We start from the raw sequence: 23,865 nt of genomic DNA on the forward strand, positions 1-23,865 counted from the left end.
GCACGGGAGGGGCCTCTTCCAGGAACAGAGAGAGGAGTTTGGTCAGAGTTAAAAAAGACCTTCAAACCATTGGATCTGTCCTGAGGAGCCTTCACTGCACCCCAGCTGTCCCTGAGTCACTGTTAACACCTTCATGTGTTTCCATAGGTGCAAGTTCCTATTTTGCAGTGTTCCTTTCCCAGATCCACATCCTGGATCATGTGTTTATTCTGTTTAATTCAAGGAGATGTGATCAATTAAGAGAAATAAAACTGGATGTCTGTAAATGACTTGTTGAAGCTGATGGCAGTTTTGATCATTGTCCGTTCCCTCCATAACTGCATTTTGTCAGCCAGGGTATTCATCAGCCATTGTTGATGTGCAGGAGTTTGATTAAAATTCCTGGTGTTCATACTATTTATTTGCTTTTAAACCTGTATCTGTTCTTCTAGTATTCCTATGATATGGCATGTAAGTGTGCTCCCAGGGCCGTAAGGCTTGCACATTGGAACCTGTAGGAACCACCAGCTCACAGGTGGGGTTCCCCATGTCCTTGGAAATCTGGCAGTATGTTTCCTGTTCTTTCAGATCACTTGTGGTGAAGCAAAGGGAAAAAAAAAATTACTTATGTGGGTATTGTAAGTGCCGTTTGTGAACCTGATATTCTTCTCTTTGTGTGTGTTAAATAGCAAAGATCCTGTGTTTATTTTCAGGGACATCTTTTGACTGCGGGTTAATGGATATTCTTAGAGTTTGTTCATAAAAGGTCCAGTTCAATAATCAAAAAAAAAAATGGGAAGCCTTTCAGAGTGGGGCCAAGGAACCAGTAAAAGAGCAAAAAACCACAGGTTTACATGCAACAATGTAGAGATGGAAAGGACAAAAGAATTCCTAACAGTCTTTAAATGTTCTCTTCCTCCTTCATAGTCAGCTGTGTCTAACACAGCAGCACTGAAACTTTTCTCCTTTCCTATTTATGAATATTTCCAAGTAGAAAAGCAATATTAGATTCCATTTTACTTTGGAAATGAAAGAGAGTCCAGTCCCATTATCTGTTTGAGTATTTTTCTCTGTTTTCAAAAACATTTCTATTTCATTGGCAAAAAGGAGAACTTTGAACCTCATCATCCTGACACCTGATAATACCAGTGCTGGGGTTAAGAGATCACATGGCAGGAGCATCCTCAGCTACTGAACCATTGTGGCAGTACCTTGGTCACCTCACGTTGTCCTTAGCAACCTACCTCTGGTTGTGATACTCAAAAAAAAAAAAAAAAGTCAGTAACTGTTTAGGTCTAGCTGGTTGTATTTGGTTTCTCCATTTCTGTTAAGATCAGTGTTATGCCCAGATTGTCTTTTAATTCAATCACTTGTCACTGGACTTTTTCCTAAAGAGTATGAAAAATTTGTAACTGACGGGCTGGCAAAGGTTTGACCAAGTGTATTGTGGTTGGACCATATATCAGGGCAAAAGACAAAAATGATTGAGTGCTGTGTCATGGCACCACACGTGAGAAACAAATATTCTGCACAAAATCTATAGGAGCAAACTGAAAATTTGTTAAGCTCTTAAAGAGCTTTAAGGCTTGTTAGCATTTCCTGACAGCAGCCCAGTGAAGTAGTGAACAGAAAAAGAAAGAGCCAAAGAGTCACAATGGCTGATTCAGAATTCAGATTTGGGGCTCTGTTCAACATCCTGCTCCATACAGGCACTCAGTCTTGTGCTGGAACTGGGACCAGGATGTCTCCTGGCACCTGAGAGGCTCTTTAGTCTGAGACCCCCCTACAATTGAACAACTGTCACCTCTGTTCAGGGAATTCATCAAGTTCCATTTTGTCAAACCATAGAAAAGTCTTAGTAATTTCTTACAAAACGCTGCTGTCCTTTGTGTGTTTGGATGGGTTCTGCTGAAGTGGCTGAACTCACAGTGTTTGGGTCTAACATGGCCATCTGCTGCCCCACCAAAATGGGTTTTACTTTGGGTTTACTTTGCCCAAGATGGGTACCTGTTGTGAACAGCTTTTTGTGGAGCTGCCAGCATAGAACAAAGACCCTCCATCACCCAGATGAAGTCCCTCATTACTGCAGGTGTTAAATGAACCAAATATGCATAGGAGGACTGAAGATCAAGTTGGATTAATAAATCTGTTAAAGCACTTGGTTTTCCTTATCTTCTCACAGGTTAATAAAAGCCTAGTAGAAAAAAATCGGCTTATACTAGATACAGTATTAAAAAAAGAGGTGTTTTCAAATAGGACAGTGATGAGGATAAATAAATCTGATGGACTCCCAATAATGTTTGGTTCATTTCTACTGACCTGTGTTATTTCTTTAAAAGCCTTGTCAGTGCAATTTGAAAAGCAAGGTGAGGTTAAACACTTACCCTCTTCAACAGCAAAGGTATGTTTAATAATTCTGAATGAATTTGTCACTTGGGGTAAATTTTACCTATGCTTCCTTATTCTTCAGGCACTGAGATCAGTGGTGATTATTAAGCTTTGCAAAGGCAACATGGGTCAACATGTGCATGATAAATGAAGCTATTATTGTACATAGGGAAACAATTAATGTGATGCTCCATACGTTGGGATGTCCATTAACACGCCCTACTAGTAACGCAAGCCAGAAAAACCGCAGTAGTGTGTGCCCAGGTTTTAGGTTGGGTACAAAGGAAAATATCCTAATAATCTATTCAGGCACTGATTTGAAAGTTATATTTTTCTTTCTTTCCTTCCAGCCAGCAGGCAGTGGGCTCTGCTCTGAACAGTGGGATTAGGCAACTGTCCTTATCTGTACCCTTGGTGAACTATGCTCCCTGCTCTGCCCTGGGAGCGAGCTGGATGCTTCAGGAGAAGTGCCTTGTTCAATACTCTTAGCACGTTACTCCTTTTTAATATATATTCTGTGAATTCAGCTAGCTAGCTGTAGAATCCATATGTGGACTCAAGCCTGGATTAATTTTTTGTACTGTGTAGTGGGGGAAGTACTTCAAGCTGTCAGTGCAGATACTGCATAGAATTGTTAGGGGTGATAATTTCACTGTGGTATGAAAATAGTGTTACTTCATATTTCCTAATTTAATTTTAAAAACCCTCCAAAAGATGTCTGTCCAATTTCCTCTTCCAAGTTTCTTGAGGAAGAACCTCTGCTCAACACATGCATGTTTCCATATGCCATGGTAGCAGCCAAGTCTTTGGGTCTGTCACTGATATGAGAAGAGAGAGGGTAAAGCAGAGTTTGAAGGTATTGGGGAATTTCAGAGTAACAGTGGCCTCACTCCTTTGATGTGCTTTCTGGTGATTTTTTTAAAGATAGCTGTTTGGTTCTGGTTCGGTGAAGAAGCTTTATAATTTAAAAGTTTCATTATCAGAGCAAAATGTAACTCACAGCAGCACTCCTGTAGCCTCCCAGTTTTGAATCTGCAGTTATTCCTGCAGGAGAAAGATCTTTTTCGTTCCATCAAATGGCACTTGGGCCTTGGGTTTGAACTGTGCCACGGCAGCAGTTGCTGTATGTAAGGGCTGAGGGAGGGAGCACCAAGCCTCCTGCACACCACTCCATCAGCATGACTTAATTTTAATTTCACAACTCTGTTTGTGCTAGAGTTAACAAATATAATTTAAAAACTTAAGCTTGTTTTTAAAGCTCAGTTCTTTCTTTCCATTTTCTTCATCATTGTGAAAAAATTTTAATAGGCTTTGGTTACCCTTTCAGGGCACTTTGTTAGACAGTTCATCTAAGAAAATCTGCGGGTTGATAGATTTTCTGATTAAATACTTGAGACACAGTAGATGTTTTAATTGTCCTGAGATCCATTTGTCGTGAGAGTCGGTGGCAATGTGCAGTCTGCTTTTTAGAAACACTGATTGATGAATTCTGCTGTAATTTAAACTAAAAGTTAATAAGACAGGCCTACATGGATCTGATGCAAGTTATTAGACCTGTAAGGCACTTTAATATATGCCATTTATTATTCAAAGAAGTGAAAGCCAAAAATGTTTCATGTGCACTAATAAAAATTCAATATAATTATTTCAGAGAACTTCGGGAAATGCAAACGGTCAGATAAACTGAATTTATTAAACAATATCCAGTGACAGGAATGCTGATGGACCTCCCTGGCTGGTGGTACCTTTTGCAGTAGGACTATGATGCTGTTGAAACTTCCTTTGCATTAGAGGTTTTTGACTTTTTCTTACCAATGAGTTAAAACCATGGCATTCAGTGTTTCACGTTTGCTCTCTGCTTCAAAATATAAAATGCTGATGGCTCTGTCCAGTTCTTTGCCTAAACTGCTGTGGATTTCTGTATCCCAAGGTTAAAGATGAGCTCAGGTAACAATAGCTTGGACTGCACTTTCCACTGGTCAGGCCTGAAATCCAAACCCACTCCTATGGCTGTCTCATAAAGTTTCGGGTTTTCTGCTATTAAAAATCTTCCTTTGAAATAATAAATGACTACATGCTGTCAAGGTAGGGTCTGGAAAGGCCAGCACGTAGAATGGGCTGAGATTTCATCTGAGTGTAGTTGAGTTTTATAGATCTATTTATGAGATCCAATACTGTAATGATGTAATTTTACTTGTCTAATAAATGTAGCTGTACAACGAAGGATAGCAAACATTTCCATTGTGACCAAAATCCTTTAAACTGCAGCCACTTTGATCTTAGAGCTCATGCTATTTAATAAATGCTGGCCATTCTTCTAACAATCACAATTATTTAAAGGGTTTTCAAAAGGGATAGAGCAAATCAAATAAAACAATTACTGTTGTATCTCATTCTGAAGTTAAGTGTATTTTTTATGTGAGTCTTGTTTAGTGTCTCCTCCCAGTTTTCATCCATTATCACAATAATTGAGTTTGTAGCTGGAATTAAATTTATCAAATTGTGTTATCCTCTTTTGAAATTGGATAGGTATCCTGGCAGTGGGAGCTAGAAGTTAATCTGCTTTGCTAAAGCCTCCAGTGGCACAGCGGCAACAGGATTGAGAAGGCTCAAACATTTTCCTGTCACCCTGGACACGATGTAATTTCTCCTCAATCCCTTGTGCAAATAATGACATTTGAATCGAGCATTAACAGGCTTAATTACTTTAAAATTGTCATTTTAATTTACACTGATATAGTATTGATCATACAAGCAGAGATTAAGCTGTTCACTGGAGCAGATGATGGGGAATTAAACATTAAAGGGTCCTCGTGGGGCTGAGAGGCCGCCCAGAGAGTGCCAGGAGAGGAATGATATTTCTCCGTAATGAACTGGCGGCATGCAGGGACATGAATCTTTGGCCTACTGGAAAAAGGGAAATAATGGGGTTTGGGAAGCATTTGCAGGTTATTCATTCGCTGCCATGCACCAATTCTCCAGTGATTCATCCACCTCACCAACATTTATTTATCTAGCAAATTCAGGAGCTCTGACCTTTCTGCTAAGTACATTTAACATAAGACAGAGTGGAATATTTCAGGTGTAACTTTTTACAAATATTAGTTATTGTTTCTTATTTCTGACTAATATTAAACAGAGTTATTTAATCTGCCATCCATACTTGCACCCATTTGCGTGACTCATGATGAGCAGACAGACTTCATAAAGAGATCCAGGTATTGTGGGACTCGATGAGGTCCTCAAAGTCCTTGACCTCATTTAGTTACAGTCTGATTTTCTTCTTTGGCAAACCTCAATTAAAGTTAATTTAAGACAAACTGACATGAGTTTACATGGATGATTATACAGCGTGTAATAGCAAAAGTGATGACTAATCCTTGTAAAACCTCCAGCCTAAAAATGCCACCTCTGGTAGGGAGCATGCTTTAAAGGATCAGGCAGATGGATATATATGGAACATTTTAAGGCTAAAAATTTCATTTTAGGATTTGGATTTGTCTAATAATTTATTGAAATGATGCTAGGAAACAAGTATTGCTATTTTGATAATTTACAGTTTAAAAATTCAAAATTAAATGTGGATACTAAATTTCACAAAATCGATTTTGTGTTTTTATACATAACAGCAAAGTTGGTTTTTTTTCCCTGTCCTGAGCGAGTAGGCTAGTTTTCCTTATGCCTTCATTTTATTTTTATCAGGGGAAGCCATAACTACACCGGATACCAGATGAGTCAGGGTACTTGCAGTCATCACAATTCAAAATCAAGTGTCTTCCTACTGAAAATGGATATTTTTATTTCTTAAGAGAACAGGAGAGCCAGATCACCCCCATTGACTCCAGGCATTAATTTTTTTTTATTTATCTGGTAAATATGTAAATTCCTGAGGAAGCCCATCAATGTCAATAGCATCTGTGGACGTGTTAGTGTAGCTTCCTTAGAAGTTCATTTCTCTTGCATGTAACCAAGGGATTGGTCCCTAAAAGTGAGGAACATAAAGCAATGTGGAAAATTGAATTTTCTTATGGCTTACTTTTTTTTTTGCTTTCACTTGAAAATACTTTGAATAAAACCGTAATCTGTTGCTAGACAGAAAAAGGCGTGGGGTTAGTATTCTGAAACATAGCAATGATTTGTGCTTGGTTTTTTTAAAAAAACCTTCCTTTTGAAAACTAAGGAAATTTGTGTTTACCTATTTTTTTTTAATCCAAAAGGATGTTTTAATAATTGGGATTTGGGGGAAGATCTTGGGGTTTGGGTTTTTTTTAAATTACAGACTAAGGAACATACTTCCTTGCTCTCAGTTCTCTGTGGGTTTGGCTGATTTTATAGGTTTAGTAGTTTTTGCTTAAAAATGTTCCTGTTCTCCTTGAAGACTGAACTGCTGAGTCCTGCACTGCAGGTGAGGAAGGCTGTGCTGTGCTGCTGAGTGCGAGCAAAGGAAATTGGAAAGAAGGGGCAGCTGTGGCCAAGGTGGAGGAGGATGTGCAGGCACAGAGCTGCACCAGCTCCAGCAGCCAGGCGCTTGCTCCCTCCGGGGTGCCTGGCCAGAGCTCCCCACCTGCCGTGTGTCTGTGTGTCTGCATGTCTATGTCCACATGTCCAAGTATCCATGTGTCCAAGCATCCGTGTGTCTGCGTGTCTGTGTGTCTGCATGTCCAAGTATCCGTGTGTCTGCGTGTCTGTGTGTCTGCATGTCCAAGTATCTGTGTGTCTGCATGTCCATGTGTTTTTGTGTCTGCACGTCCACGTGTCCACATGTCCATGTGTCCAAATGTCTGTGTCCACGTCTGTGTGTTCACATGTCCATGTGTCCCTGTGTGTGTCCCTGTGCGTCTCAGTGTCCCTGTGTCCACATGTCTGTGTGTCCTCATGTCCGTGTGTCCATGTGTCCACATGTCCATGTGTCCCAGTGTCCATGTGTCCCATGCCACTGCTGGAGTGCGTGGCTGGGCCGGGCGGGTCAGCGGAGGCGGTGCTCCTGTCCTAGAGGGAAGAGTCCATCTCCAGTCCTTTGCAGGCTAATGTATCACTGCAGACACTGGTATAGACATCTGAAATACAATTAAATGGCAGGAATGCTCTATTTGTCTAAACAAGACAAAGCATGGAATGGGTTCATTTGACTTGAAACATGTAATTAGCATAACCCTTCTGGATGCTTGTTTTATCATTTGCAATATAGTAAATGATTGATTATTGTACTGTACCTTTTGAATGTCATTAACAGAATTGTTTTGTCCACTTGATTAATATGTTGCCTCAACCTCAGAATAATCAGATTAAACTAGGTTACCTTGTTCTTTCTGATTTGGAACATTCATATTTCCATGCACCATCTTCTCACGAAGGTCCCATGTAGATTGTCTTGGGTGTATTTTGTTAACTCCAGTAGTTTCAGGATACATCCAGCTGGGAATCTTTCCTGATGTATGGAATGGGTATTGCTATAAAAATGTATTTTATAAGTTACTTAAATACTATCTTCTAAGTTCAGACAGTGGGGGGGTAGAATTGGGTGTTTTCACTACAGTTCCTGTGACAAATCAAGCATCTGGTGCTCACACATGTTTAGATCTTTCAGATATTTTAGGTATTATTTCACATCAGGGATTTCCAGTTTTGAATGTGTGAACCATAAGACATTAATGGTTTGTTTGACTTTTTGTCTTATTTTCTAAACCAAACCAAATCACGCAAATGCCTGAGCCTTGTTCTTTGCAAGAGTCAGTATTACAGGTTTTCAGTTGTGTGATAAATCACATTTGTGATCCATAAACTGTTGGCTGCATTAAATTGCCGACATCCCAGCAGCTAAACAGCTTTTGCTGCAGTGATATTATCTGATCTCAGATTAAGGAGTGTTTCTTTTCATTGAACACATGTATTTTAACACATTTAGGCATGAAGGCTGTTTATCAGATCCTAGTCCCAAATCCAGAAGAAATGCAAGTGTTTGAGGCTAGGGCCAGTTGCTGCCCAGACCTGGGTAAGCCCCGTGCCATGGTGCCTGTGCTGGGAGAAGCTGCATGTCCTGAGCTGGGCAGAGGCCAGTGGGACACAGAGCTGACCCCAGGAGTGGCTGGCCCCTCTGTGTGTGGAAATGGTGTGCACTGCATGTACAGTGTGTGCACACGTATATGGGCATTAGGAGATGTAAAAACACATGAAGATTCCAAATGCCTTGACAACAAAATGTGAATGAAGCATAAACTTATGCTCCAGGGATTAAGATTTAAGTTTCTGTCTATCTGGGTCAATGTTTGAGGTTACTAAGTGTTTGAGTCGTTGAACTTTAAGACTGCATTCATCACAGCTTCTTAGACTAATATAAATTTCTTCCCATTAAGTCAATAAGCGTGGTTACATCAGACAGCAGTTCTGTCTAGAAACTAAGATTAATGTCTATCATAAAAGTGACATGAAGAGACAACTTGTTTGATTTATATAGACTATTTTTATCTTCTCAATTTTAAAATAAAATTCAAGTTATTACTTATATTTATATGGAGGTTTTCTTTCTCACTTCCACTATTACTGAAACATTCCTTTCAGATGGTGGCTGCTTGGTAATCCAGGTGTGAGCCTGTAGGACAAAAAGCCCTTCTTGTGGGTGTGCTAACAGCAAAACTGACTGATGCCTTGCACTCCTTCAGAAGAGCCCTTTTTTTTTTTTGGCTTTTTAATTCATCTATTTTCTGTAAGAAAAAAGTAGAAATTTGTTTCCATCCAATTGTGCTCAAATTGAATGTAAAAGCACTGTAATCCTGGTAGTGCAGCAGCACAGGGTGGCTTTGAGCTCAGCTGTAGTTCCAGGCTGGCTCCTGGCTGGCAAAGCCATCCCCGAGCCCGCGGTCCCCCGCTCAGCGCCGTCACTGTGGGTTCCCTCAGGAACACTGGCATCATCCTGAGCAGGAGCAGATCTGCACTTAATGCCCTTGGAAACTCTAGTAAAGTCAGGCCTCAGCTTCAAGTTTGGAGGCTTCCAGCCTGCATCACCAAAGCTCCCTTTTATCAACTTCTGTGTGATCAAGAAGCACATTACAGAGCCATGAGCTTTATTTGTACAGTGGATTTTTCATTATGGATGGATCAGCTTCACAAAGTATGTTAAAATGCTCTGCTGTTCCTGAAATGCTTAAAATATATTTTCTTTAGTGTTTTTTAGTTGAAAGCTAGAAAACAATGGTAATACGGTGATGCTAGCAAGGCCAAAAACAGGGTTTGAGCAAGGCAGTGGTGACAGGACTAGTAAATGGAGTAATCGTAACTCACTTTTCAAATAAGCTCTATAGACTATGGTTTTGTTTTGTATTTATTTTTGAATTATTTTTTTAGAAGTCAGGAATACACATCGAAATACTGCCTTTGTAAGCTAGGCTCCCACCTGAAGCTGGTAAAGCCCTTGGGCACAGTTGTATTTTTTCTAGTTCAACATCTTGAATTCCCTTGTGGCAGTTCAACAGCTGAAGTTCATCTGAGACTTCCAAAGGTAAAGCATTAATGGAAATGATGAATTACATTTCCAAGCAAAATATGGCAAATATATTTCTAGCAGGTTCTTCCTAAATTGTTAATGATGTTTTGTTTGTGAAATGAGCTTCTGCAGGGAGGGTGGTGGCATCCTTCCAAGTTCCCCTACCACAAATCTGGATTTCTGCTTCAGGCTAAATCTGAGCCGGTATGCCTGGGCAGCTGGCAGATATGGGCACTTCCATCCTAGTGCCCTGTTCATCTCCAGGCTCTCAGCAGGACAAGATGATCAGGAAGAGTGAGCCAGCATTTGCTTTCTGCTCACTGTTCATGTGATGTCTGTGCTACAGGAGCCACCTCACAAAATGAGTTCCCTGCACACAACAAGTGTCTTACCTGCAGCTGCAGAATCACTGGAGTTCCTTTTCCTAGCATGATGTCAGTTTTTTGGGATTTCCACAGTGAAAATATGCCTTTGCTGGGGGCTCAGCCTTTGCTTGTCCCTGCTTCTCACAGCTGGTGCTCTGGGACTTGTTGGACCTCCCCACAGTGAGACGAGGAGGCAGTGGAAACAGGTCATAGCAAACCTGTCATTCAGACTTTGTAGGATTTTGAGGCAAAAGAGCATTAAGGAGTCCTGTTTGCTATATTAGAGGTGAGTCAGAGAGTGACAGTTTGTTGTTTGTTTTTTAGCAATTCGGTTGGATTGCCAGAATTTTCAGCGAATAATGTTCTTGTCTGCCATCAGAGCAGTGGAACCTGCCTGTCTGTAACAAACTTCAAGTGAGTGTGCTAAATGCCTTCTAATAGTAATTAGTCAAGAATGAGTTCCTTTAAAATATTACTATCTTAAAGCATTATACCACATAAACTGGGTATGTGTTCAAGTTGAGATGCAGGCATAGCTGGTTAGGGGTCCACAGGATGTCAGCTTTGTTTTGAGCTTTAAATCCAGGCTCTGCACCATCCAGGAATTTGCAGCGGTGGTCTCAGCAGTTCCTCTAATGCTGAATTTCCCAAGCAAAGTAGTTATGAATGTACAAATTGTATGGTATTATTGAAATTTTAAAAATCAATTAAAGCTTTTTTGTAATTATCCACAGACATTGTATGCTCTGGTTGAGTGGCAGTAGGTAATTTGTAAACTGGTTAGGTTCATTGTTGGCCATCTCTTAGAATTGATTGTCCTTTAATTAACTTATCTCTATCATGCATGTAATGTGATTCCCAATAAAAATTACAGGATTTTAATTGAAATTGAAAAGTTCTGAAAGGTAGAAATATAAATAATATGTCTTATATATGTACATACTCCAACTAGCATGAACATTCTGAAGAGACTTTAATAACAAGGCAGGTTTTCCAAGTGATTTAATTGTCAATAGACTTAACTGAGTATTTAGATTAGAAGAGTATAATCTGGTTTATTTCCTGAAGAAAGGCTTTACATCTTTATGTCCTTATTGATTTGCCAATACCATTTAATGAGTTTCAGTTCACAGAAGTTACATTAGTTGAAATACATCTTTGGGATTGGTCCATGTAGCTTTATTTTGGAAATGCAACCACTTGAAGAAAATGCTGAGCATAATTTAAAGTTAATTACAATAAAATATTGCTCTGAAGTGTACATGAAGAAATGCAAAATGGGAGCATGCATTCAATTATTCTTCATAATCCAGTTATTCTATATAATTCCAGGAAAATTAGTTTCTTGTCAGTAATCCTGATGTTTTCTTACGCTTGCTAAACCATACATGCTGCACATGTTTTCATTTACGCTTTTATTTTTAGTTTGCATGCACTGAATTTTTTTTAAGATTCTTCGTAACTCAGTTTTCAGTATTTTTACTGAACTGTGACAGAGTAAGCTTGGATTGTTCTACTCTTGCTGCTTTGGTTTATATCGCTATTCCTTTATGGAATCAGTGCAGTAACTGGTGCAAAGGGCACAAAGGCTTAAAATATATAATCACATAAATCACATTGCTCTTCATTTCAGTGAAGTGAAGCCTATTAGGAGATACCAGGTTTGGCTCCTTGTTAGCAATAATAATAATTTTAGAAAGCATATCATCTGCATCTTTGGCTGAACTGGCAGCATCCAGAGCATGGCAGTGCAGTCACTGCACTGGGTCAGTTTTGTTTGCTCAGTCAGTTCAGTGACACCTACAAGGTTTAACACTAAGTCTCTGTATAAACAACATCAAATTAAAGCAAAAGCTGGGAGAGAAACTTTCTGGTTGTTACTGTAAAATATTTTGTACTAAATTGGAAAAAGTCAGTAGAGATTGCTTTCAAATATGAGCAATTCTCACTGTGTTTGTTTTTCAGTATGTAATGATGGTGATACAAGGCACTTGGTTTGGTAGTGTTTTCAGAGGTTTCAGACTAATGCACAGAGGGCTGAGAGCACAGGTGTGGGGAGGGTGTTCCAAAGGGGTTACGAGGCATTCCCGCCGACATGCTCTGTGTTCAGGGGCTCCAAGTTTGTCCTGTGCGTGTCAGGCCCCTGGTGCTGCTGTCCTCGGGCATGGCTGTGTCCCCCGGCCCGCAGAGCCAGACCCGGCTCAGGCTCAGCCCAGGAGCAGAGCCAGCCCTGTGCCGCTGGCGTGGCTGTGTCCCCCTGTGCTGCTGTTGGGCACTCCAGCACTGTCACCTGGGCAGCGCCAGGCGGAATCACAGAATCCCAGAACAGTCTGGGCTGGAAGGGACCAGCCAGTTCCTACCCCCTGCCACAGGCAGGCTGGCTCAGGTTGCTCAGAGCAAGGACTGAGGTGACAGAGACTGGGTCACCAAGGAGATCAGCCTTGGAAGGCACCTTTGTTCTGAATATGTACAAAATAGAGTAGAGTAGAGTAGAGTAGAGTAGAGTAGAGTAGAGTAGAGTAGAGTAGAGTAGAGTAGAGTAGAGTAGATAAAAAGAGTGACCTTGTGGTTATTTTTTCTCACATGGCATGTAGGCTTTGTGCTGGATTCTGGCTTTGGCTGGTGCTGACACCAGCAGCATTCCTGGGCAGCAAGCTTGCTGTTGTAGGCACTGGATTTGCAGCTGTGTCACACTTCTGGCTGTGTGGCTGTCCTTCTGTGTTGGAGAAGTACCAGGTCAGTGTAGCTAAGCCGAAGACACCAGAGGGGTACAACTGAAATTATTAATAATCACAGCTTCTCCAGCAGAGTGCCATAGCATTGTGTTTCCCTTCTTCATCTGTGCAAGAAGGAGAAAAGATGATTTCAGTGTCCTCAGGGTTGATGCCCTTGCAGGAAGCTGTTTCGTGCCTCAGACCTGTGACTGTCTTTTGAGGTTGTCTTGTTCTTCTGCAGTTCATCTTTGTTATGTTAATTTAAAAATTTAACAGGTTTATTAATCCTGCAGAATTTATTATAGTCAAACATGGGATATTATTAAGTTGCTATTGTACAGAGCATTTACCTTCGCTATTGGAATGACTTGTCCTCTGCATTGGCAGACACAGAAACATTCATTTTGTTTCCTAATTAGGAGAGCTGCAATCAGGAACCATGACAGGGTTCAGCTCCTCGGTGTACAGCATGCCAGGTTCCATAGTGCAGGCTTTATAAAATTCTCTTTAATTCAAGAACAGAATATCATTAACTTTGTAAGTGGATGAATACAATGGACAAGCAATTTAATTAACTTCTAACATTGGATGTTGGACAGGAGACAAAATGAAATTATGCACATATTTCTTATGCAGGCAGTCAACCTTGAAAGGGGCTTGATTGTGATGGGTCAGACAAGGGGACAGCTTTGTCCAATTATTTGATGTTTAGTCCTAGAATATGAAATTTGAAATTTGGTACTTTGTAAATCAATCATCTCTTATTTTGAGGCAGCTACAAAGGTTCTCTGAGAAACAAAACAACCACCAGTGACTGTGACACGCTAAATACAACCTTTTACCACATGGTACTTTCCTATTTGTAGATGACCTGTATAATGCTAAATTAAATGGGCATTAATGCCTCCTCATCAAATTGACTTTGTCATCTTGAGTGTATTATGTAAGAACATATCAATGAAATACTGTATTGATTTAAAGTTTTCAAAATTAAAATTATTTAGCATCAACTCAGTGTAGTAGGAGTCACAGATCTTACCAGTTTCCCTCAAGATAAAGTGCCTTTTTTTTACTAGAAGAGAACTGGTAAAGCATTGAACATCCATCAGTATTTCCATCCCGTGTGACACTGGGGGGGTCTCAGAGCTGGCAGTGGCAGCACTGTCCTGTGCACAGCAGGATGGGCTTTTACTGATCCTTTCCTGATGCTGCTCTACTGCCAGCAGCCCTGGCTGCAAAAATAAATGTGAAACAGCCTGTACAATGCAGTTGAAAAATAATATTCTGCACTTGCACGTTACCTTCTGCAACTTGAGATTCAGCTCTGTTTCTTGAAATTCAAGAAGTGTTGCCACTATCCACATGATAAATCTGGATCTTTGGATAATTTTTTGAGCTTGTCAAGAATTTTTAACTTCCTGGGGAATATTTTTGGTTCTCCATAAGGTTCAACACTGAAATAACCATGAGCATTTACCTGGGTATCTTTTGAGGGAAACTTATGCTTATCCTCTGCTGTGGTCACAGTTAGAAATTAGACCTTTTTTTCTGTCCCTTTCCATCCTGAGAAGTTGGTGAATGCTCTGAGTGTGGCAGGGTGGCTCTGAAGCCCTCGGGGCATCCTCAGCAGACGTTTTGGCTCTCTGAGCACACTCAGCCCTTCCCCTCAAGTGGCTGGGGCCGAATGCAGAGCAGGGCCCTGGGCTGCAGCTCTGAATCCTGAATTCCAGCAGCCTCCTTCCTGCACTGGTGCGGAGCCAAGCTGGGTGCCTCTTATCCTGATTGGGGCCTCCAGAGTGCTTGAGTAATAGAAATATTAAATAACAACGTGATTAATGACTTTGTGAAGGCTCTACTTTGCGTTCAGGAATATTGATAAGTAGTGTTTTTTATAAGTGCTCAGCACACATACACTTCCTTTAGCTTGGGCTGGTTCCTTGGTCTGTCACTAATCTCGGTTTTCAGAAAATGAACCTCCGTCTGATTTTTTTTTAATTGAATTTGTAATTAAAATATGAAATCTTTTTGTGAAATATGTCAGTGTCAAAAGTGGCATTAAATATTCTTTGTTCATGCATTAGGTTACATATAGGTTATTCATTTACTCACTGGATACGTTTATATAAAGCTCAGAGGTTTTGTTTGTTAATCTTTATCTTCTTAAATTAACTGTTCCCAAATAATGTTTTTAAATTGAATGTGACTTTTCATTTGCTGTAATAAAGTTATTAAGGGAAGGTGATAGAGGTGGAGTGTGTTAGCTGAAGTTCCCTCATTTTTCTGTTAGTCTTCAGAATAGAAAAATGAAAGCTTCTGGGGCTTTGTTTTTGTTCCAGAAAATGTACCGTGCTGGTTGCTGTTAGCAGAGACTTCTCTGAGATATCTATAATGACTCGGCCTGCAAGCAAGTTCTTTTTTATGCTAGTCTCTTGATTAAGAATTTAAATTACTTGGGATTTAGATATCTTAGAATTTTTAAAATAGTTATTCCAGTCTGTCATGTAGACAAGTCTCAATCCTGAATGAAACCTAAACGGATAAACCAATCTGAATGTACCAAAAATCTTGTGAAAGAGACTAGAAATAAACAGTACAAGATATAAAGCTATGTATGAACACTTACGGATTAGTTGTTTCCTCAATTGCATTTAATCTGACTATTACAAAAACAAAACCAAAAAAGTTAGATTTTTAAAAAACTATTTGGGTTTTTTTAAGTGGTAAATTTGTAGTGATTATCCCTGTTGACAGGGAGGACAATTGGTAACCAGTAACAACTGGTCTCACACTTGAAAGGGCTGCTCTGAAGAAGAGGAAGAGTGAGGAAGCAGTGCTAGATGTTTGAGGTATGTCTGCTGATGCTCAATGACAATTGCACAGCAAAGATTGTGACATTAAAATGAGTCAGGGGTGTCTGGAAACCACAGTGAAAGTTCTGACAGCTCACAGAAGCTGGGAACATGAGCAGTGTGAGGTGATTCACTGGCACAGACCAGTCCCAGGTGGAACTTCCCAGCCTCGTGCAGCTGTACAGCTGGAAGAGTCAGTCTGAAAAATTGACAGATCCATGAAATAAATTACAAAAATTGGACAGATCCATGAAAGTTTATTACAAATAAATTAGAATATTTTAAGGCAGAAGAACTTCTAAAGACAAAACCAGTGTGTGGAAATTATTTTACAAATGCAGAGGGATATTTGGAGGTATGGATCTAATACAATTATAATCAAGAAATTCCCAGGATTTAGGGACTCCTAGAGCTGGACGCCCTTTTTTATCCCCACTAGCTGCATCTGCTACTTCCAGAAGTCTCTAGTACTCAAACAAAATTGACTTAACTGGTAAGCTGGCATGGAGACACTGCTGAGATACAGGTGTAGGTGGCTTCTTCACAACATGGCTATTACAAATAAAACATGTATTATATATTTATGAGCACTGTATGTTTAGATTATGATGCATAATATTGTCTTAGGTTTTATGGAGTAAGAGAATCTGCAGTGCCAGTTCTGCCACTGGTTTTACTCCTTCTGAGTGGACAGTTCCATTTGATTTAATGAAAATATCAGATGTAGCTGAACAGGTGTTTTTAATAGAGACAAAGGTCTGTTTCAAGAGAGTTTTTTAAAATTGTCAGTGAGTATTTGGAGCCCACTCACTCTGACAGTTTATTAAAGATGCAATTATTCAAATTCTGTTGAAATGAAGCTGATAGCTGTGTTTGCAGTGCAGAGCTGCAGGAGCGGGGTGTAATTGTTTGGAATGGTCGGATTGGGCTCCATCAGTCTGCGCTTCAGGTGGAGCAGGGCTGTTCAGGCAGTCTCAATGGCACTTTAATTGTATGTGCTTTAGCTGATAAGTCTAATTCAGGAAATGATAAATTGCTGGGCACCTAATTTGTTTGCAAATAAGAAGTGATAGAGTATTTTATAATGACTTGATCAGTGTACCCCGCCTGTTTTTTTTAACCTTGAATGGGTATTAGACGGTTGGTGTTAATTTGGCTGTAGTGGATTGAGTGTGCACAGAACCACAGGCAAAAACTCTACCATCCCTCATGTGTGTCAGTACTTCGTCATTCACTGTTCAGGTGTGTTGGATCCACCCTGTACTGCAGCCCGCCCTTCTTTTGTTTTTGGGAAAGTGGCAGTTGTATCAAAACTGACATCTTATGGCAAACTAAGGGCAGGTGTTTTCACAATGGGTTTCCAAACCGCCACAAAAATCCCAGATAGCCATGGCTTGTTTCCCAGCAGAATATCGGCCCTGTTTTGCTGCGGCTGTACCCACGTCAGGGTACCCTGCAGACCAGGTGCCCCATGGCCGAGGCCACGCTCGGGTACCCCCCAGTCCCTGGGAGCAGGGCCTGGCCTGGGGCAGGAGGGCACCCACAGCCTGGCAGCCCCTGGCACAGCCAGCCATTGTGTGGTCCAGGCCCCCGCCTTCCCCCATTTCAGGTTTTTCTCTCTGAAGTCTCCTGAACGTCACTGTGCCATAAATGAGCCCAGGCTGGGAGTCTCTGTGCAGTGCCCATGGCAGCTCCAGTGTGACATTGCTGCCAGCCTTCCTGGGGTGGCAGCAGCCACCAGTGCTGGGCTGGCCTTGAGAGAGAGGCGGCCACTCACAGACTCCATCTCGCTAATGGGAAACTAATGCCTGCTCTTGATGTTCGGGTTTATAAACATGTGAAATACTTTTTTAATTGTTGGTAGCAAAGCAGGCGGGCAATCAATAGAGTCAGGCGTGCCAAACTCACTGTTGACATTCAGCAGAGCCAAAAAGGCTGGTAGGAGATAAGGGCTTCCTGTCAGCAGTGCTCGCGCTAATTCGTATTCAGACATTGTCATGTTCCATGATAAATGAATTCCTTGAACTATATTGATATAGGAGGTTAAACATTGAAAAAGTTGGGCTGAACTTTGACTTTAAATATTCATTAAAGCTAATTATGGATTTTATGACTACATGAATTACAGTTTCTGTGTCATCATTGGCAATTTATTTTAAATATATTTAAAGCAATCTTTATATATTAACTGTCACATTTAGTGAGGTAATGCAGTAAATGTTTACTCTGTACAGTAATTAAACTTTTATTCATCTATTTCCTTTTTGCATTAAATCTCCACAGATGAAATAGTGGACTTTAAAAAGAAATTATGCCAATTAACTGTTAAAAAAACCCTATAGCTATTAAAATCTTCAAACTTTTGTGGCAAATTTCTGTATAATGAAAGGAGTAGTGCTTTTAATAATGCTAGATGTCTAATCCATCAGAACCAATACTTTCTCTTGCCATCAACACTAGTTTCCCCAGACGAGTCTTTCTATATGGAATAATGACAGAAATCTCTAATACCTTAACGAGTATCATTCTGGAACTTAATTAAATGCAGGGAATGTTCAACTTCAATCTGCTAACAGGGAGAAGATGTCTAGTTTTTTTCTCCATAATACATTTCTGGGGAGCTGTGAAGCTCTTCTAATGAATGTGCTCCCCTTAGAACATTTCTCTCTGTGTCTATGGCTGCAGCCCAGGTGCACACGCAGATGTGGTAGGAATAGTCAGGTACTTCTATCAGTCCGGAAAAAGCATTTTGTTAACAGAGATAAAATGCCTGGCCTTTCCCTGAGCTCCTGAGCATTTCCATAAGGGCCATTCCCACAAAAGCCTGGATGTGTTTGCCTGTGTACTCTGCAGTTAGTGACCATGATATCGAAACAGGTCCTGGGAGTTTACAAAGGAAGTTTTCCCTGCTCTACCTACAGGATCTTGGGTGCTGGCCTGACTGATTTCAGGGGTGTTAAAACCAAGCTGTTGGTTATAGTGAACAGGAGGACAGCAGAAGAATCTGTTCTACCATCTTGTGTGTTTCTTATGAACTTGACCAGGCTACAAATGAGTACTGTTCATGACTGTGCCACCTCTCTGTTTTGGCATCGAGTTACTGGCAGTGACTGTGTGGTATTTCCTCATGGCCACGGGTGTTGCTGTGAAGTGTCCATGTACTTCTGGGCATAACTGGGCACCTCAGACTCTGATGAAGTCCCTTCTGTCTATTCAGCTCCTGACTTTATTAGTAAATATAAATCAAGGATTCATAGAACCATCATTTGGATTGGAAGGGACCTTAAATCCCACCCAGTGCCACCCTGCCATGGCAGGGACACCTCCCACTGTCCCAGGCTGCTCCAAGCCCCAGTGTCCAACCTGGCCTTGGGCACTGCCAGGGATCCAGGGGCAGCCACAGCTGCTCTGGGCACCCTGTGCCAGGGGCTGCCCACCCTCCCAGGGAACAATTCCCTCCCAATTCACCTGGGAATAACATGTGTTGTTCCTGTATCCCTGAGACCAACAGGTTGGGATGGAATAGAAGCTTCTGGTGGTGCTGAGTACAATGACCTTGATACAGTTACAGAGCCAGGGGGTGCCAGGTTGTCCTGATGAGTTGGGAATTTTGTGATCTGAGCTTAACTGTGAACTATCCATTCATCTCTCTGCCCTAAAGCTACTGAAATAGAATTCACCACTGATCTGTGTTGGTGACTGCTTGGAAAATCAAGTAGAGAAGCCTGTGGCTGCTGCCTGCACCTCTCTCCGGTGAGACATCTAGTGCAGCAGAGCGTGTGCCATCCTCTGGGCATTGCTTGGGACAGCAGTGCTCTTTTCAGGTGACAGGTGACCTCTGAAATGAGGGTGCTCTGGGTGCTGGAGATGAGAGGCCACAGACTGCCCTGCTCAGAGGTGATTGCAGCACTGTCCAGAGGGCACAGCTGCATCGTCCCTGATGTGTGGTGAGGTCAGCCCCAGTGGCCCTCAGTGTTATTTCCCAGGTTTCTGCCCTAGAAAGGCTGTCGTGGAGAGGGCTGCAATACACTGCAATATTCCTGGCCCTGCTGTGGTGCAGCCACCGATGTCTCTGTAACTGAGGGAGGGACAGTGTGCAACATGACCGCTGAGCTTCCCTTTGAGTAGCAGCACCTATTTACAGGTGGTGTGGAATTTGTGCTAACAGCAGAAGTTATCCATCTCGGCAACCTTTCAAATGGAACAAATAATAGCTTTCTTTCCTTTTGTTTGAGATATTTAAAAGTTAAGATGTTTGGGTGGTTTATAATCTGTAATGTGTTCCTGTGTTGTATCACTTAGATATTGTATGTTCTGCTATTGCTGCTGTATGCACCAGTACTGCTTTTTCCAAAGGATACTGAACTTATAAATAAGAAAATAAAGCAAAGCTCTTAGACTTTAAATTAATCTTATTTAACTTTATCGTTAAACTGGCATTTTATGACAAATAAATTGAATTAACATAATCGCCTCAACAAAAGGGCCTAGGCAGTAGGCCCTGGAAGGCTTTTTAAATATATTTCATTGTGTTAGGGCAGGGAATTATAAGTGCACTCCATCATTTTTACGAGTTTACATTTATGTACCTAAGCCTGATTAAGTCTATAATAATGCGGAAGATAACGATAGCTGTAATTTCCATTCCATTATAGTTTTGATTCTTTTTAGTGGGGTGTTTGGAATTGCACAGTCCGAGCCAGTCTGAATGTTAGTGGTATCAGCTCCTGAAACTTGACAGAGTTACTTTGTCACTGTCACAGATTCATTGTGCACAAGTGGTTGATACTCAGTGCCACAAGTGTAGACTATCAAATCGAATTTCTGCTGCGTAAGTCTTAAAAATTAGTTTTTAAAAATGAGATTAAAACTGTACAAAGCCAAGCAATGAGCAAATTGTGACACTCAGAAATGAAGCTGTAGCTTAAGTATGAATGGCATATGGTAGCGTTTTTAATAGAGTTATGACACCCTAAGTAAAATGGGGTTTAGAGCATCTGGGGTTTTTTGTTTGTTTGTTTACTTGTTGATATTCTACATAGAGAAGCTTTGGAGTTCACAATTCTGTCACCTAGATTTAAATGGTCACCTGTTTTTAACATTATTTGTACCTGATTTGGATCAGTCACTATTTCCAAATACTTTTTTTTATTAAACCATAGATCTCCATCTCAGCTGAGGCATGGGGTATTCCAATGAGAATGAAGGGAAAAGTTTACCAACAAGGTGGTCAGACATAGCAGCAGTAGCTCAGAAGGGAAGGCAGGCTCCACCTCAGGAGAGATCTGAGTCTCCTGGACAATGTCCTGAGCAGCCCTGCGTGGGACAGGGATTGGACTGGAAACCTCAAAGGTCCCTTCACAGCATGATTCTGCTGTGCAGCATTATGGGGAAAAAGAAAGAGCTCACTTTAAAACATCACTTAGATGTTACAGGTAGGCTGGATTGCCATGTGCTAGGCTGACATAGCGTAGGATTTCCCATTCCAGCTTTTGAATTTTTCAGACTTGAGGCATTTGGGATGATACTTTCCAGATGCTTGCCAAGGCTCCTTAATTTTTCTTCTGAAGGCCATGTAAGAAAAAAAGCTGTATCCTTATATTGAGTTCTTAAAGATTATTATTATATAGCAAAACATTACCTTTATACATGTCAGATTTTGCCTTACACATTGAAGAAAGAGATGGGCCAGATGGGAATATCATTTGGTGGCAGTGTTTTTGTCTTGTACCAGGATTTATTTTCTCCTGGCAATGTGTCCTTGTTGCAGCACACTTAACCTTGAGTCCTTCACAGGGGTGTCTCCTGCAGTTCCTTGTTTGCCTCCTCCATGTTATAAAAAAGAAACCCAAAGGCTGGAAGGAATCTGCCTGGGTCGCAGGGACATGTACTCATCAATTAAACACGTGGCAGTGTTTTCTGTTGGATGGACTAATATGTCAAGGAGATGGGCAGGACCTCGTGTTTGTGCCTTTGACAAATCAGCAAATGTCTAATCTCTGGATGTGCAGCCTCTCATAAATAATGCAGCAGTCACCGAACCAAGCACTGCTGTGCTGGGAGGGGCTTTGTTGTTGGAGAGGAAAAGACACAATGAAACTAAATCATCCTTTTTGGTTAATGTATTGCTTCTTTTATTCTTCTTAGTAAGAGTTTATCCAGTAACAGGCTGTTTTTTTTCTCAGCATCAGATGTATCTAAAAGCTCATCAAGTTCTCCTTTAAATTTTTTTTTCTTTTTAAATATTCCACCATAAAATCTATTTGCCCTATTTTTGTTCTTTCTTACTTGATTTTCATTTGCTCTCTTCTAATATGTAACTTTCTTCTCATTAACTGGGGAAAAGCAGTAAATGACATGTGTGTGGAGAAGACAAAGCAAGCAGCAAGCTCATGGTGCCTGTGCATGTCACTGTGGCACAAATGGAGTCAGGGAGGGACTGTGAGCCCCATGGGTGGGCAGTCCTGAAGGGTGACAGGAGAAGGGATTCAGGAAGGCAAAGGGGAGCTGTCCCTGTTGAGAAACTGTAAGTTTCAGAGTAGGGAAAAACCACATCATGCTGTGTTGGGAGGTTGTGGAGCCTCTTCTGGAGAGGCTTTAGGTGCAAGTTAGAAAACTTCAAAATAGCCCTTGTTTCCTGTACCACATGCTCTAAAAACTTTGGTTTTGCTTTGAAAGTGAAGAAGAAATTGTCAGCTTTTTATAACAAAATGGAAGGTCTGTTTTGGGGCTCAGAAAGGCATCTGTCTGTGTCACTGATCACATCCATCTGTTTGGTGTTTAAATATACACCTGGGAGTGCCCTTACCATGGTCAGTCAGCTGTTAGAGATCATCTTTGTAATGACTTGATGATATTTCAGAGAAGCAACAAAAGAAATTAATATTTTTATAGATCTTAGAAAATGTAAACATCAGTAATTTTATTTGTTAGTATTTAATTTCTTGAGTTTGGATTATTTTCTAATTGGAAAACCTGATGCTCTTTCAGGTCTTGTTAGCCAAAGTATATATTTTTATAATTTCATATTTTATTGTTTGTTTGGTTTTTTTTTACAGGCTCTCGGAAGTTTTTACTTTCTTCATGAATCTTTAAAAAACATCTACCAGTTTGATTTTAAAGGTAAGCAAAGGAATTAATTGTTTTTAATGGTCAACTGGCATTATACATAAAAGCTTTTCCATTCTCTTTTCTGGTGGTACCTGGCAGCGTTTCCATGTTATGCAGACTCCTGTAAAATGCAGGAGGGTCCCTTGGTGACAGGTGTTGCTTTTCTTGCCTTTTATAGACCTTTTAGAAGAAGTCAATGGACCAGCCGCAGGCTGCAAGCCAGAGCATTAATCATTCCCATGCACCTTTAGGTCCGTAGTGATCCTTGAGGATTGCAGAACAACTCTGAATGGCCACAAGGTTCTTCCATGTAGATCAGATACAGGACCAAGACCTTAACTGTCCAGCAGTGATGGTCATTTTGCAAAGCAGCTGAGGTAGATTTATGGCTTAAATTACTCGGGAGCAGAGCAGGTCAGTAGGAGGGTGGCCCTGTTTTAACCCACAGTGATCCTTTGGGTTGGAGGTCTTGCTGTGTCTCACAAGTTTGAGAGTAATGCTAGGCTATATACATTAAATATTAGAAATATAATAGAAAATTATTGAATGCTTCCCAAGGTGAATATAAAAAAGATTATATAAAATTTATGGTATTTCAGTTAAGAACTGTATATATTTAATACAAAAATATCCTGAGCTTCATTTAGCTTACTGAGCTGAGTCATATTAGTAGTACATCTAGCATCCCATTAATGTGAGGCACTGTTGAAATGGTAGTGACTATGGACTGAACTAATTGTCATAATTATATAGATTAATTATTTTTGTTCTCAGCAGACAGATTCTCTCCGCTCATGTAATTGAGGGTACAGGGTCTTCCTGCCCTGAAATATTTGAACAGTAGTTCTGTATATGTACAATTCAAGACTTAGCCAACATAAGTCATCCTGTTATCTCTGGTTTCAGTGCTAAAGGAACATTTTTGCTGTAATATCACAGACAGAGTGATTTTATTTCTGACAAACCATATAGGAACAGTC

At 40.7% G+C, this 23,865-nt stretch overlaps 1 protein-coding gene across 1 annotated transcript in view; it reads left to right on the plus strand.

The window, feature by feature from the left end:
* The window catches only part of INPP5A (inositol polyphosphate-5-phosphatase A), a 176,247-nt gene that overhangs the window by 70,399 nt on the left and 81,983 nt on the right, over positions 1–23,865 (plus strand). Inside the window, exon 5 of the mRNA XM_083866547.1 lies at positions 22,834–22,897. Within this exon, the coding sequence (XP_083722673.1) occupies positions 22,834–22,897 (64 nt within the window). The remainder of the gene's footprint in view (positions 1–22,833; positions 22,898–23,865) is intronic.

The sequence above is a fragment of the Zosterops lateralis genome (genome assembly GCF_965231275.1).
Source record: "Zosterops lateralis genome assembly, chromosome: 8".
Classification (NCBI taxonomy): Eukaryota; Metazoa; Chordata; class Aves; order Passeriformes; family Zosteropidae; genus Zosterops; species Zosterops lateralis.